Consider the following 13,505-nt stretch of genomic DNA (forward strand, 5'->3'; position numbering starts at 1 on the left):
GCAAGTTGGATTCAGCTTTTACTAGTGTCAACGCCTCCTAGAGGACATAGCTATACCCACGGTTCCTGTGTCCCCCAATGAAGAGCGAGAAAGATTTTACTGGTAAGTTATACAAAAATCTCCTTTTTTTAAATGTCCATCCATTACACCAGGTCTCTGTTCTTATTGTATATATATTTATTGCTGTTCCTTCATACATTCTTGTAGTACGCCTGATGAAGGAACTGTTAATGTCTCGAAAGCTCACTGTGTAACATCATTACTTCTATTCTTGTTAGCCATTAAAAAGTATCAGACCTGTAAGACTTATTTTGTTTCTCTTAGGGCTTGTTCACACGACAGTTGCCCCTCCGTGCTGCGGTCCACAATGCACGGGCACCGACCCATTCACTTAAATGAGTCTGCGATCGGTCCGTTCTGCAAAAAGATAGAGTAAGTTCTATCTTTGTGGTGCGGCGGCACAGAACAGAACCCCAGGAAGCACTCCATAGTGCTTCCTTTCCGCACCACGTCTCCAGATTTGCGGACTCAGTCAAGTGAATGGGTCCGCATCCGTGATGCCGAATGCACACAGCCAGTGCCCCGTGGAATGCGGGCCGCAATACGGCAACGGTCGTGTGAACGAGCCCTTAACGAGAGCACTAAACTCGAAAGAGGCAATACAGTTGTCTGGTCCAGTCAGGGCTGCATTGGCTTACCAGATACAGCATCTAGTGAAAGCCCAATTACTCCACCACTGAAATGGGTAACATTGATGCCTTGTGCATGGCAGTGTTAAAAAGGATTGTCAAATATGGCAGCTAGTGATAACGGACTAAGTAATTGCGCTGAGAGGGGTAATGCAGTTGTCTGGAGCATGCCAGAATTTTGCAGGCTTGTAGGTAAGGCTACTTTCACACTCACGTTTGGTGCAGATCCGTCTTGTATCTGCACAGACGGATCCGCACCAATAATGCAAACGCTTGTATCCGTTAATAACAGATCCATTTGCATTATTAATTCAAAAAAAGTCAAAACAGATCCGTCTTCACTTACATTGAAAGTCAATGGGGGAACGGATCCATTTTCAATTGCACCATATTGTGTCAGTGAAAAACTGATCCGTCCCCATTGACTTGCATTGTAAGTCTAGACAGATCCATTTGGCTCCGCGTAGTCAGGCGGACACCAAAACTCTGCGTTTTAGTGCGTCTAAAAAAACGCAACGGAGACCAAATTGATGCATTCTAAACGGTTCCTTATCCATTCAGAATGCATTGGGGCTAAACTGATCCATTTTGGGCCGCTTGTGAGAGCCCCGAAATGGATCTCACAAGCGGACCCAGAAACGCCAGTGTGAAAATAGCCTAAGAGCATCTAGGGACAGTGCAATCATTCCACCTAATAAAGGTGATAATGCAGGTGCCTTATTAAAGTCAGAACTAGTAGGCTAGTCTGATGGTTTGCATGCAATACCGTGGATTATACTTCTTCTAACCACAGAAAACATTCCATGAGGCTATGGCTGCTCCCACTACCGGAAAGGAGGCTCAGCACGCTACTAGTTCAGAGCTCTGACACTGCAAAGTGGTCGCTAGACACGTGGCCTAGAGGGGTGCAAAAACCACAGCCTTCATTAGGTGAAGAGTCCAGGGTCTTGCAACGTGAGAGGAAAGAACTTAGGAAGAGTAGGAAAGATAGAGTGCTCCCCCCTCAGGTTGCACAAGAAATGTGCAGCCTGCAAAGGACAAAGTCAGCAGTGGTGCAGTTTTCACACTTGGAAGGTGGAGAGCTGCGCAAGACACTCCTCTCATTCACCAACAGGCCACAGAGCATACTTGGCATTTATATACTTAACTGACTTTGTACATTTTTAACAACCCTTCCTGTGAGTACACAGCTATTAGGGACTGCTGCTTAGCCACACTGTCTAAGTGGTAGGCTTCTCCAAATCTTGTGCCCATGTGCAGCAGCTGCTAGGTATACAGGCTAAATCCCATTACAGCAAATATCGGATCCTAAACTTAATAAGTAAATGACTAATGAGATTATCAGATAATACTGGGACCGAAAAGCCCCAACAGATGAGCAGTTTATACAATATGCCTTCTGTAGTTCACTTAGAAAACAATTGCATTAGCACGTAAGCTTAGAACAGTTATATAAGTGGTAATAGTATGCCGAAGAACAAATACTAATCACACTCAACTGTTCCGGTACAAGGTTTCAAAAACTTGATAGACTAGCCTACGGCATATCAATGTAAACCATTGTGGAAATTGTTCAATCATATGTCTTGTATGCAACAGTCTAACATGTAGAGTCAAGAAATACATCTATTTAACAGTGTGTATATATGGTTTTTATTTCAGCGAGACTATGAGGACTGAGGAAGTACCGGCAACTTCCCCACATCAAAGCTGTTTTAGTTACATAGCAAGTGCATTTAGCTCATTTTGATATCAATGGAAAAACGGTCCATATGCTGTGTTTGAGACATTCCACTTTTGCACGTCTACTGCTTATGGCGCTTCATACAGGACAACAATATTTGGGCATCACTAGGTGCTTTCTACAGGTTAAGCAACACAGAGCACTCTCATACAAAGCAAGAAGGCAGAGCTTGTGTTCTGGACTGCGAATTCGCCATCAGTCAGCGACAGGCGGAAGAAAGGAGGAGAGGTTTTAGAGTCTAGGTGTGGCACTATTGGTGCTAGTAATCAGAAATAATAGAGGACAGGAGGCTTTTGGCACAGAAATGTAGGGGCAAGAAACATGTTTCAATGGTTTTATGAGAGTGACTAAACCATTCATGTAGCCTGGACCACAAGGCCACAATACTGCCATGTAATGACAGCAGCAACCATGCCCCAATGGACCTTCAAAAACTACTGAAACAAAATGCAGACCGTATAAGCATTCCAAAAACAGTTATCAAATATTAGCAATGTAACAGAAAATTGTGTTTCTAGGGTACAAGTCACACTTCAGAGGGAAGACCATAGATTTCTGGTGAGACAAAGCATTCTTTGGCAGTCTAGTAGATCTAGTCCCAACATATAAGATCCTCAAAAGCAGAATAGTACAGAGACAATTATTCACTGACTAGTAAAAAAATGACATTTATGAAAACTCACCAGATGTATTCATTCTCAGTTTAAATTTATTCAATTACACAGTCATCCTAGCAGGGTCAACACAAAAAATAACCCATTAAATCCTTTCCAATGAAACACCTCTAAGGAAATGTGATGGACTGCATCATATATCCACTTAAGGACCACACCCATGAACATTCCTAGCCCAAGATATAACCATTATGGAATCCAGTACATTTTCAAACTGGTTTTATTTGTTACTTTGGATAACTATAAATAAGTGTTTCCACTATGGAAAAAGAAAGTGAACACAGTACATTTTCATGACTGGGGAATGGATTTGCTTCTGAAAAATTCAACTTAAGGACAAAAGCTTAGAAAAAAAACAACCTGAATGTTTAAACTCAGTTCTTTTTCCTTAGTTATAAGTCCCTTGTAAAAAATAAAAGAACAAGGCTTTAGCTGACTTATTGCTTCTCTTCTGTTTTTTCTTGCTTGGCGTCCTCTTTGTCTTGAACCTTGCTTTCCTCCTTTACAGTGAGTTCTTCTAATTTCTCAGCCACTTTATCAGCACTATCATTTTTGGTCACATCTGATAGGAGGGAAAAAAAGGGTCACATCATAAACACTATGAGCAAAGCAATGGAAAGTAAAAGACCCAAAAAAGGACGCACAAACCTCACCACAGAGTGACTGCAAAATAATCACACATCATCGCAAACAGCAGGGCCCAGATAAGTGTGGATGTACACCACATCTGTCCTGCTCTCTACTCTGTAGTAAGTCTGGTTTTTAAAGATGGCGTCCGCTCACAAGTGCATTAACCCCTGCGTTTCTGCTTTACACAGCAGAGGCCCGGGCCCAAATACCTGCAATTGGCGGTAAAGCTGATCGCAGACATTTAACCACTCAGATGCTGGTAGCGCTAAAACCAGGAGCCGTGCACTTCCAAACCCAGGCTGTGAGCAGGGAAAGTGGCCCGTGCTTACAAGTCAATTACTAGAATATTCCAATGCTAGCCTGCAGGTGGCAGCCCTGGAGTATACCGAATTCAGTATTCTGTAATGCAGATATTCATTACAGGATACAAGAAGTAATCTAATGACTGCATGTTAGTCACCTACAGTAACAAAACAAAAGAAAAACCATTTAATTCTAAAAAATATAAAAATTCTAATCACCCCATTACCACCACATGATGGGCATAGCCATGTCTGAAAATGCCGGTACCATTAGAATATATTTATCCCATATGGCGAATGGTGTAACAATGGCCGATTCACTTTTTTTGTCACTTCACCCCCCCCCATTTTTTTTAAAATAAAGTTATCAAAAAGTTGTTCTCACTCCAAAATGGTATCAATAAAACTATAAAAACGCCCTGCCACAAAACGAGTCTTCACACAGCACTGTAAAAATAACAAGGTTGTGGGGATCAGAATATGGCGATGAAATTATAATTATTCATTAAAAGAAAAATATAAATGTAGCGTTGCCGTAATCGTACTGAACTGGAGAATGAAAGTCATGGGTCTGTTTTACTACATAGGGAACTCCGTAAAAACAAAACCTGCAAAACTGGTGGTAATACGGTATCGCTTTTTATTTTTTTCCCCTTCTCAAATTCCACCTCCATCACCTTTTGCCATTCCCACTACATTGTATGCAATAGTAAATTGTGCCATTAGAAAGTCCTGCAGAAAACAAGCCCTCATATGGCTATGTGAGCAGAAAAATAAAGTTATTGCTCAGGGAAGGCAGGGAGTGGAAAACCAAAATGCCATAACAGAAAACCGCAGGGTCCCAATGTTAAAAGGGTTGTCTTCTTTTTTTTCCTCTAAAGCAGGACCCAAAATCAGTGTACAAAACGATGGGCGTTTTATATTTCCGTAGCAGAAACCAACATGCACTGAAAGCTGTGCGACACTGACACACCCCAGCATTAACGTTTTACTAATATCCCATCACCAAACACAACTTTTCTACATTGAAAAAAAGTGTTCAGTTGATCATGGTGTTTATATAGCAGACTGAAAAAGCACTGAAACTGGAGTTTGCAGTTGAGCACAGAGTGAGTCTGCAACAAAGCAATTCTAGAAATTGGTACCTTTATTTCCCTTTGCTTCATTTCTACATTCTTCAAATTTTGCCTTGAACTTCTGGGCATCTGTGTTTTAAGAGAAAATATTAATGAGTTTCGTAATTGAGAAAAAAAAAAAAAAAGTTGTCCATTCCTTGTCAATTGTTAGGGAACTGACCACTGGGACACCCACCAATTTAAATTAATGTACTGAGTGTGATCAATCCCTGTCACTTACTCTGCACAGAACCTACACACAAACACTGCTACGGCCCCTTTGTTTTTCTGATCGGTGGGAGTCCCTGTCAGACACCAAACGATCAGCACATCCTAGAAATAGATTGTCAATGGATATGCCTGCAATACCTTGGTATAAAATGTATATAGAAGTACAATGGGAAGATATAACCCACATTACACATTTCTCAAACAATAAGACCAGGGGGATGAGCTCTAACAAGGCAATTAAACAGTCTAGTTGAACTGCTATAAATGTATTAGGTTTTAAGTATCAGAAATACCTCCTTAAAAAAGGGATTATCCAAACCTGTAAACCCCCTTCACAATGCCCAGGTCCCTCATACAGCGAAAACCTACCTACCTACCTGCTCCCCTTGTGTCACTCATGATGCAAGGGCGTAGGTCTCCATCACGGCCTGCTATTGGCTGCAACCCTCCCTCCCCTTGGCCAGATGTTGTGATCTGCATGACGGGGAGATGCAGTGACAGCCGTGGAGGAAAGACACTGTAAAGTATTCTCTGTATGACTGGCCGGGGCATTGGGGGGTGAGGAGGTAACAGGTTCGGATAACCCCTTTAAATAATAATATTCCTAGTGTCTAAGGTGTTCCTGTATCAGTCACTTACTGCCTGCTAACGGTGTACAAGTCACATAAAACTAGTGTAGATTTAGTGAAGCCCAGCAACCAGATTACAGCTCCAATTTTTCTAAGGGATGCTGCAAAATGAAACAGTAAGGGTACGTTCACATCTCCAGCAGAGCAAGTCACTGCTGGATCCCTATTGACTATAATGGGATCCGACAGGTTTCCGGAGTATATGCTAGCATTCGTGCCGTAAGCCCGCTGGATCCCCACTAAAATCAACGGCCATTCACTGGTACCCAGCTATGCTGGATCCAGTAACTCTGCTAGTCTGTTCCTCTGCCGGAATAGACTACCAGATTTACCTGTCGGAGATGTGAATGTAGCCTTATCTAAAATGGCTGCTAAAAGGGTTGGTCACAATGACAGATAGCATTTAGAAAACAGCAATTTCCCAAGTTTTTTTTTTACTATGCAATGTCTCCATAAGGACAGGTTCTCAGTACAGTAGCAGTACAAACCAGAGCTCAGTAAAGCTCTTAGAAAAACACTCAGATATTTTTCATTGGGATGACACAAGAACATAACTTCTTATCCATATACAGTATATAATACTCACTCTCTGCATTTAAAAACCGAATGGCCAGTAGTTCAGGTTTCGGTGCTTCATCTGCATAATCTGCATATGTATTCCAGACCCATGCTCTGTCACTACCAGCGTTGGGTTTCAGTTCCATTGATGGTGTCACTAGAAAACAAGAGAACTTAATTATATATATCTTTAAAGAGGAGCTGTCACCTCTCTTGACATGTCTATTTAAGTAACTGCAAAAAAGTAAAAATGGGTGTTACCCCATGGAGGTTGTGGCACTAGCAGCTGTTTGCCACTTTTCAATCCAAGGTGTTGTCTCACTTCAGCAAATGGCATTTATCATGTAGAAAGTTAATACAAGGCACTTACTAAATGTATTGTGATTCTCCATATTGCCTCATTAGCTGGATTGATTCATTTTTCCATCACATTATACACTGCTCATATCCAGGGCTTATGACCATCCTGCAGCAGTGGCCATGCCACACGATAGGAAAAAATAAAATAAAAAAATTGCTGGGCTCTCTGGGACCGTGGGAGTGCGCATAGGCGCACATGCCCAGCAGCTCCTGTCCTGGCGACCTTTAAGCTCTTTTTACAATGCCTGATAAATCAGGCCAATTAGAGGTGATTCGTGTTTGTAGAAACGCTCGTCCCTGATAGTTGATCTATGTAAGGGTGCCTTCAGATGCTGGGGAATTTATGTAACGAACTCCAAGCAGACGCTTTGTGTATTCAATTCATGTAATCATTTATTGCCATAAGTATACATCCATAAAAAAAAAAGCTTTTGGGCCCGCAGCCGAAACGAGTCTTCTTTATGGATGTATACTTATGGCAAAAAATGATTACATGAATTGAATACACAAAGCGTCTGCTGGGAGTTTGTTCCATTGTGTTTGCTGGAGCGCTCTCACTCCCGGGACGGCGCATAGTGAATGGGGTGCTGGCCATTCTCCTACATACTGCTGTGGAATTTATGGCAGAAATTTCCCCAACTGAAAATCATTTCTATTGATTTGAATGGGGCAGTAAACACATGCATTTCTGCAAGCCCCATTCGGGTGAATGGAACCATTTTAAAGTCTTGGAAATTTCTGTAACTAAATCTGCCACATGTGAACACACCCTTAAACGTGCCAGCAATCACCAAATGAAAGGACAAACTCATGACTTGGGTGATTGTGTCTTTTGGTAGACACCTAAAATCATTTCTGTGCAGATTGTACACTGTAAAAAGTGATCTGATGCCCAGGAACAATTTTCCATTGGAACAAGCAATCACTGTATGAATCGTTGTCATCATACCGTGGAAGTGACTGCTGCATATAAATGCAGCCCTCATCTCTACTGACGATCAGGCAATTATGGTGAACATCTGGTTAGTTCCCGATAACTGCCTGAAACATCGGTCTGTGAAAATAGGCCCTGTCAGAGTCTAAAACTCCAATAAATTTAATTACAAAACCTAGCTCCGCTACCAGACCTACTCAAGTATATGTTTTCCAATATCCAAGCATTTTACATGTTAAATAAATAAATATGAAGTTTTAACTTCATAAGTTTGTGTCCTCCCCTTTTATTTCTAAAGCGATGCTATGGAGGCATATTTTACCCCGGATGTTTTCATCCGAGCGACAGGGAGATACAGCGGCGGTTGTGCCGGCATCAGAACCAACGCAGGTGCCCGGGAGCAAGGCAAGTACAATCTCTGCGAGGGGCATTACAGATCTTGGATAACCCCTTTAAAATTTAATTGTAACGCAAGCCAAGAATACGTGAGGAAATGCTGGCATATTTTGTACATTTTCTATTGTTAGGGTTACTTTAAAGCCACAACGTGTGCTCTCACATTTAATCCTGGATCTGCGGCTAAATGAAGGGTGAAATCTGCAGCAAAAAGTCTAATCGTATAAAGGGCTTCGTTCTCCAGGTATATATTATAATGACAGCGTTCTTCAATGCCTACCATAATGATTAGCACAGATTTTCAGTGTCTTATCTCTTCTCATCAATAGGCGGATTGTTCCCTTCTCCCTGTGTTTAAGCAGTTTAACATCACCAGTGCCTCGTTCTTTCCACTCTGGGGGGTCATTTTCAGATGCAAATCGAAACAACTTTGCTCTCCTGCGAAAAGATGCATTTGTTAAGCTGCTTATACTTTACAGCGACTGAAAGAGTTGAAACATTTAGCAAAAATTAAGGCCCGATACTTGAGAAAAAAAAAAAAAAAAAAAGTCACGGTGCCACTGCAACAACCATGACCGTTTCTGGCTATACGGTACGAGACTGCTATGGCTAGTGATTGGCTGCAATGGTCATGTGTGGCATACAGCCATGACACTGCTGCGGTCTTAAAAACACAGCCACTCGAACAAAGGCAGCTCAGGGTGATGAATATGTTTATATTATTCTAATCAATTACAAGATTGCCTGTGGATTTCGTGCTACACATCAGAGTCTAAAGGGTGTATTAGACCCGACAATTTTTCGGTAGATGATCACTATCGAGCGTTTGAAGTAACCATATGGCAGTGTAATACTGCTGCAGATTTCCTGATGAACCAGCAAGCGCTTGTTCATCAGAAAATTGCTATCTGGTAGTGTCTTATCACGGTCTGCTGCCGGCAAACTGATTCTATATGAGGATGAGCGATGGCATTAGTGATCACCCCTCCCATACTCTGGAGGAGATTGCAGCATATAATTGCCGCTGTCTCCTCCACTAGTGAGCAGACGATTGCCAGGAAGGAATGCTTCCTTACCAACAATTGCCTGTTAAGTCAGTCTAATACACCCTTTAATGTGGTCTGAGCACCATGAACTTGTACGTTTCAGTGGTCATCTGGAGGATACTTATTTTTTTTTTTTAAATCAGATATTTTATTGTTATTATTTTCATATACAGTACATATACACAAATTGCATAAGTATATGCTGGATACTTACATTTTAAACAACTCTTCTTCATCTTCTTCAAGTGTCTTAATCTCTTGCTCTGGCAATGAAACAATGGGTTCAAAATGAGGATCGTGGTTGGCTTCTTCTGTGTTCTCAACAGAGGTTTCATGCTCCTCTTGGGGGTCCTGAAATCATAGAAGACTGTCATTAATCACCAGGGCAAGAGAAACATCTTCACAAACTGCCGATATAAATGACCCAAACAAACAGAAGCCCAGCATTTACCAAAGGACAGTTCCTTATATTAGCATGCATCACCGAGCTGGCTGCTTCTGTCACGTTTTAAACACTCCACTGATTCTTAAACATTTAGAAAAAGTTATCAAAGACCAGCGTTTTGTGCCAGTCTTTGATAACCCCATGCACTGCTGGAAGATGCACTTAATTTATAAAGTCCAGGCACAGGCCTAGTCATAAATTAGGGGCATCCTCCGGCGGTCCTTGTGCTGCCACAGAGTTCAGTCTTCACTTATGCCAGAAAACGGCTGTAAAAAAGATAAATGTGCCGTGCCCACGGGAACCACCCCTGCCCTGGAAAGTGGTGAGGGCAGGATAGAAACAACACCTGCAACTAAGGCTTCGTTCGACAGAGGAACAGGCTACCAGAGTTCACTGTATCCAGCATTTGCCGACAGGACTCTGTACCGCCGGATCCCTATTGATTATAATGGAACCCGGCTGGTTTCCGGCATAAATGCCGAGCTTCGGCCAGGCAGTGACATTTAAAAAGTTGCAAACATAGGGTTTGCCAGAAAACCAGCGTAGGGGGAATGATAAATTCCTAAACAAAAATCACAGAGTTGCTGGATGCACATAGGGGCGAGTAGGAGCAGCAAACTATATGTGCAGGGTCTGCTCTCCTGAATGTAGATGCCCAACGGCATAGGAAGATATAGAGTAGGACCTTCCTGACAGACCACCTTTGGTAGGCGGGCACAGATGTTTTTTGATCAAAATATATAGGCTGAGCGTCTTGGATTTTATCCTATCAGAGAGAGGGCTCAGTCCATCTATAATGTTTGCATCTATTGTGTTAGTGCATTCTTTTCTGTGAATGATAATTCCTCCCAATATCTTCCAAAACTTACTACTGGAAAAAGGTCCCATGGAGGTTGTCCTAGAATTTATCACGAGCAGATCTCGTCATGTGTGTTATTTTCTACGTTTTCTTTTTTTGTGCTATACAAAAGTAAATTTATTGCAGCCATTACAGAAAAGGGAAAGAATTATTTATTTATTTTTATGTTTGATAGAATGGCGCTGAACCAGCGCGTGGGGTTGGGGGGGGGTTCAATCGACCTACACTTTTACAGCGAGTAAACTTTAGTAAATCCCAAATATAAAGAAGTCCCCAAAAAATTTAAGCTTTAAAGGGACATGTAAGCAATTTCATATTTTGGGAATTACTAAAATTTACTTATTGTAAAAGTGCAGTTTTTCCATTTTTTTATTTTATATATTTAATCCCAGCAGGAGATTTGGATTATTAAAAGGCACAAATATTTTTGTGAAGAGTACAGACTGCTGTATTATAAAAAAAAAAACTCACCCATCCGAAGCTGCTGTCATTCTGGTACTTACCAGGTCATAGCGGATCCCTACTTCTGAAATGAGAGGAGGAGATGACTGTTCCACCAGTCACTGCTGTGGCCAATACTCGGCTGAGTGACTGAGGACAATCATGCTCATCATGATGCGCCAACTGCCTGCACCGAGGAAGAGCATCCTCACCCTGCGTCCTTCAAGGTTCTAATAGCAAGGCTGAAACATTTAGGAGACAAGGTCACTGTGCCATCAGCCAAGAATGGGAACCTCCATGAGAATCAATGGAAAGGCCCCTTTCTAGACGGACCGCTTGCCTGTCTCCAGCCGTATGAATGCCGGAGTAAGCTATGGCAAACCTCTTAAAGGGAACCTGACGGGTCATTTGTGTGATATACCCGCCCACAGTACCTTTATCATCTGTTTATGGTGCTCCAAAAGTAGCTCTTGATCCCTTTAAGTAAATCTGCAGTAAATGCACTCTTATTCTTGCCATATACAAAGTAGCTCATTGAAGCCAAGGAGGCCGCTGCAAACCTCCTGAAGTCAAGCTTCCCCATCCCCCGCAGCTTCACCAGGCTAGGGAATGTCACCCCCTGTTGGCAGAAGAGCTCGGCTCTCTAACTTCTGGCGCCATGACAACAATTACAGCATGCTCACACGCCATTTCTTAACACGCCTTTCAGCACTAAATCTGCGTTGAAACCACCTTAAAAAAAAAAAAATTACAATGGGATGCCACGCCACCATTCATACGGTCAAAAATGTTTCCTGACCACACCAAGAAAGTCCAGGTAGTCCTTGGTGCGGTCCCTGTAGTGTGGGGCTGAAGCCGAAAAGTTCAGGTGGGGCGCTCCGGAAATGCAGAAAGCACACAGTGTGCTCTCTGCATCTCTTCCGGCCCCATAGAGAATGAATGGGTCCGCACCCGTCCCCGATATTGCGGAACGGATGCGGACGTGTGAATGGACCCTAAGGCTGCATTCACATGTCCGTGGTGTGTTGCGGACCCGCAAATTGCGGGTCTGCAACACACCAGCCCGGCGCCCCCATTGAAATGCCTATTCTTGTCCGCAAGCTGCGGACAAGCTCTATCTTTTTGCGGAGCTGCGGACCCAAAATCGGGGCAGCGCTGCGCAATTGCGGCTGCAGACAGCACACTGTGTGCTGTCCGCATCCATTCCGTCCCCATAGAGAATGAATGGGTCCGCACCCATTCCGCAAAATTGCGGAAACTATGCGGACACATTTTGCGGACGTGTGAATGGAGCCTTAGGCTCCATTCACACGTCCGTGGTGTGTTGCGGACCCGCAAATTGCGTGTCCGCAACACACCAGGCCGTCACCCCCATAGAAATGCCTATTCTTGTCCACAAGCTGCGGACAAGAATAGGACATGTTCTATCTTTTTGCGGAGCTGCGGACCCAAAATCGGGGCAGCGCTGCGCAATTGCGGCTGCAGACAGCACACTGTGTGCTGTCCGCATCCATTCCGTCCCCATAGAGAATGAATGGGTCCGCACCAATTCCGCAAAATTGCGGAAAGGATGCGGACCCATTTTGCGGACGTGCGAATGGAGCCTTAGTGTTCTCCGGTGGGCAAATTGCAGATCTGAAAAACACGGACACGGGCTGTGTGTATGAAAGAAGATAGAAAAGCCTTCGCCTGTCCGCGATTACTCTATTTTTAGCAGGGTTGTGGGACGCGACTACGGACGCGGAGTGCTGTCCACACTGAAATGAATGGCTCGCATTCTCTACACAATTTCACAAAACAGATCCAGAGCCAGTAATATGGACGTGTGAATGGACCCTGAGAAAAGTTCCTGCACAGGAGAGATGGAGGCAGGGTCGCCACCATCATGGCTGATAACACAGGACAATAGAAGTCCGGAGCACAAGGCCCTGTCCCACACACGTCCTAAGGATAAGGCGCACTAGGGTGCGACAAACGCTCAATCATTGCCACAGCATCTGAAAGGCGCCCTGGCTGGCAGCACTGGGGCACACACGAGGACCGCCTGCTCTGTGCCCACACGCTGCCCAGCAGCTACGACCGACGCCCAGGCCCGTTAACTACACATCCCCGGCTTCTCACATGACGAGAAGTTAGCCCGGCGCTCTGAGGCCCCCGCCCCGCACATACATCACTCTCCGTGCTCACTCTAAACTTTTCCGGCGAGTACACCGTGGAAACACCCGGGAGATCTTATACCCACCTTGGTGTCGGCCATCAGGTGGAGGATGGAGGCAGATTACGCAGCACGGTTCTGGATGGCAGGATGTCTCTCTCGCTCCGCGATTTCGCGCTGTTTTTCCTCCCTCCCACCAGCAGCACGTAAAAGTGTGCGTCACGTCGCAACCTCCAGGACTCGCGGCTGCTTCAAAGCCACGTGACTTGAACCGGTCACGTGACGTCAGCCGCTCTT

The 13,505-nt window shown here is 43.8% G+C and overlaps 1 protein-coding gene and 1 non-coding gene across 2 annotated transcripts; both read right to left on the bottom strand.

Moving 5' to 3' along the window:
• Window positions 1-2,323: 2,323 nt before the first annotated feature.
• On the bottom strand, window positions 2,324-13,472 carry RANBP1 (RAN binding protein 1). Its single transcript, XM_040416310.1, has 6 exons — window positions 13,296-13,472; window positions 9,523-9,659; window positions 8,543-8,700; window positions 6,601-6,729; window positions 5,185-5,244; window positions 2,324-3,669 (listed from the first exon to the last, which is right to left on the bottom strand). Exons 1-6 carry the CDS (start codon window positions 13,308-13,310, stop codon window positions 3,545-3,547), a joined length of 624 nt encoding a protein of 207 aa, XP_040272244.1. The 5' UTR covers window positions 13,311-13,472; the 3' UTR covers window positions 2,324-3,544.
• LOC120992692 lies at window positions 5,030-5,158 on the bottom strand. The gene has a single exon (XR_005777082.1). It is a non-coding gene; the product is annotated as a small nucleolar RNA SNORA77 (small nucleolar RNA).
• Window positions 13,473-13,505: the final 33 nt, after the last annotated feature.

The sequence above is a fragment of the Bufo bufo genome, chromosome 2 (genome assembly GCF_905171765.1).
Source record: "Bufo bufo chromosome 2, aBufBuf1.1, whole genome shotgun sequence".
NCBI classification, from domain to species: Eukaryota; Metazoa; Chordata; class Amphibia; order Anura; family Bufonidae; genus Bufo; species Bufo bufo.